We start from the raw sequence: 3,382 nt of genomic DNA on the forward strand, positions 1-3,382 counted from the left end.
ATATATATGGTAGAGAAATTTCTTTGGTGAATGATCATGACCAATATTTTCAAAAATATTTTGCATCCATATAGTCTTGGGTTCAGTCCCAAAGCTTGGTACCTTGGGCTGAACAATGCCCTATGAGCAAAACTGATAATCAGAAACTGCGAGGAAGTCCATCATATACATACATATATGTGTACATGTCTGTTTTGAAAAAACAGTGTTTAAGTTTATATTCTGTTCTTTAGCTGTGCTACAAATGAAGATCATTGAAATAAGTACCAAAGTTAAAAAGTACTGGGGTTGGTATTGATTGACTTAACCCCTTCAAGGTTATAGGCCAGCCTTGCTGCAATTTACTCACTGAAACAAATAGAAGAGTCAGCTGGTTTAACAGTTGCCTATGTACCTGATTTAGAAACAATTATTAAGAGTGGTGAATTGGCAAATGTGTTGCAGTATTTATCCTGACAGTTTACATTCTGAGTTCAGATCTCACTGAGATCAACTTTGTCTTTCATCCCTCTGGGGTCAATGGTATTGACTAATCAGCTACCAACATTTCAGGCCTTATATCTGTATCAGAAAATACCATTATTGTTGTTGTCAATGAATTTGTAGAATTATTAGAGTTTGTTTCCAGCTGTTTATGATTTTGAATTTCATTCCTAATGAGATTGATAAAATAAAGCACAGTCAAGTACTTAGGTTGATTTAACTAACTTCCTTTTCCCAATTTCTGACCTTATGCTTATATCAGAAACAATCTTCTTATTATTTGTTTACTATTTACTTCAAAACTGTACTGAATTTCACCAGATTTTTAACATAGATATTGATTACAATTTTCATGTTTTTCTCTAGATGATTTCTGAAAATTCTCATGAAGTTATTCATCGAAAGCATTCTGTATCAAGTCGTGAACGACCGAAATCAGATATTAATGTCCATTGGCCTCAACATGTCAAACAGGTTGCAAGCTATTTTGATCCCAGACATTTGCGAGAACATCGTGAGTCTACAATCTCAAGACCAAGACCAAAATCTGATTTGGGTAATCAATCAATATTTCTTTTATATTTTTTGGAAATAATTTTGTTGTTAGGGTGGGGAAAAGGGTATTTTTATTGTTTACAGCTCAAAATTGTAGTTCTTAGTTTCATCTGATTCTAATATCTGTTTTAATGAAAGAACCTAAACTGTCCTTATGTATATTCAAGATATCCAACCTAGTGAGAAATAAGTGTTTAGTTTGTATTTTGATCGCCAAAGATGCAAAGATATTCCTGAATCACTCAGTTTCCTAGTTGAAAATAAATACTTTGGAGAGATACATATGTATAACTAATTGACAAATATTTCATTAGCAGGTAGAAGAAATAAACTGTTAGGATAGTTTTCAGTACATTTTAACTCCTCTCTCTCTCTCAATTTCATATTCTAGAATTCTTGGTGATAGACTCTGTTTATGTAACAATTCAATCAATGGTTCTTCTCCATTTCCAGACACATGTCTCCACACCTGGCATTTCATAACTTAGTTACTTGTTGATAGATTCACAAGTTATAAGATAGTTGCTGTTTAGTAATAACAATGCTAATGCTTCAAATTCTGTTTTTATCTTTAAATAAATGTATCAGGCCATGGTCAGTAAATGAGACTGATGCAATATACAGGGTGGAAGAGAAATGAATTCTTCAATACTATTCTTTCCATTTGTATCACTTTCTAAATATTCTATGAAAAATATGAAAAAATATGAAAAATAAACTAACCCTATATTACATGGGAAAATGTGAGCAAGAGAAATAATATTCTTAAGATTATAAACCTGGAAAATTACAGGACAAATTATTACACTTGGAAAAGTTCAGGACAACTTATTACATCTGGTGAAGTACAGAACAAGAAAAAATTACTTAAAATATTAAAATATTACAGCTAAGGATAAAATCTGAATATTAAAAATTACTTGATTTTAATTTACAAAGTAACATTACAATTAAAAAAGGTACCATCAAATATCGACACGCTAGAATACTTTAAAAATTAGTGCCAGAAGTACCAATATAGCTAAAGTTTAGTGCAAAGTATAATTATATAAAAAAAAAGAATAGGCATTGGGTCAAGACTAAAAATGTGAAGACTTGGCCAATAACTTAGACAATAACTCAAGCAAATTTTACTATGAATTTGTTGTTATAAGTAGATTTTACTTTAATATGTAACTAATTTTTGTATTATTTTATTTATTGTACTAATTATCTACTACTATTATTTTTTATAACCTATTTTCAAATTTATAATTATTAATCAATAATTAAAAAAATGAATTTTATTAACATGTAAAAAATATTTTAATTGAGTTATTTTTTATCTTTAATAGAAGCAACAAGTCATAACAAATAGAAGTTATAACTTGTAATAAAATGTTTAGGTTTAATAAAAGCTAATATTTTCTAAATCTAAATACTTTATTTGAAATTTTATCCTTAGCTGCAATATCTTAAGTAAAAATTTTCTTGTTCTGTACTTTACCAGATGTAATAAGTTGTCCTGAACTTTTCCAAGTGTAATAACTTGTCCTGTAATTTTCCAGGTTTATAATCTTAAGAACATTATTTCTCTTGCTCGCATTTTTCCATGTAATATAGGGTTAGTTTATTTTTCATATTAGAATATTTATTTTCTTTGTGCTCTAGTTTGTGTTTAGACTATTCTGTTTGCTAGACAGTATATTACTGACTCTTTATCTTTCCACCTTAGGTGGTAGCACGCTTTCATCAGAAGCTATGAAAGAATTTCTGCAGGGGAAATTACCTCAAAGTCAGTCACAGAAAACTATATCAGAAATGAATCGGACTTCTTATCTGGTCACCAAAGCCCGGCGGGTAAGTGTCTTGTATAACTTTTAAAAACTAGTTACCTATAATGTCTCTTTTTTAAATTGATATACAATTTTCATGTCATATTTATTCAGTTTTTCTTTTAGCTCAAAAATGCAAACTTATTATATTTATGTTTATTTACCTACTCAAATATGCTTTCTTACCAATGTGTATATGTATGTATGTATGTATATGTATGTATGTATATATATATGTGTGTGTGTGTATTTAAAGTATTATAGTAATAATATTAGGGAATAAAAACTTATTCCAACCTTACAGGCAAAAATCGGTATAATATTGCACCAGATTTCGTAATATATAATATATATGTATATAACTAATTTAGAGATGAACCACCACTTAGTTGACTGAGTTGTAGAGTGGTGGTTCGTCTCTAAATTAGTTATATATGTATGTATGTATGTATTTATGTATGTATATGTATATATGTGTATATATGTATGTATATATATGTGTATGTATATATATGTGTATGTATGTATGT

At 28.9% G+C, this 3,382-nt stretch overlaps 1 protein-coding gene across 6 annotated transcripts in view; it reads left to right on the forward strand.

Moving 5' to 3' along the window:
* Positions 1-3,382, forward strand: part of LOC106874706 (uncharacterized) — a 780,999-nt gene that overhangs the window by 614,943 nt on the left and 162,674 nt on the right. For all 6 annotated transcript variants that reach the window (XR_008263925.1, XM_052967086.1, XM_052967087.1 and 3 more), the window contains exons 5-6: positions 850-1,039; positions 2,753-2,877. Coding sequence is in view for 5 of the 6 variants with exons in the window: in XM_052967086.1 (XP_052823046.1) it covers positions 850-1,039; positions 2,753-2,877 (315 nt within the window). In the remaining variant the exon portion in view is untranslated. The remainder of the gene's footprint in view (positions 1-849; positions 1,040-2,752; positions 2,878-3,382) is intronic.

The sequence above is a fragment of the Octopus bimaculoides genome, chromosome 4 (genome assembly GCF_001194135.2).
Source record: "Octopus bimaculoides isolate UCB-OBI-ISO-001 chromosome 4, ASM119413v2, whole genome shotgun sequence".
In the NCBI taxonomy this organism is placed as follows: domain Eukaryota; kingdom Metazoa; phylum Mollusca; class Cephalopoda; order Octopoda; family Octopodidae; genus Octopus; species Octopus bimaculoides.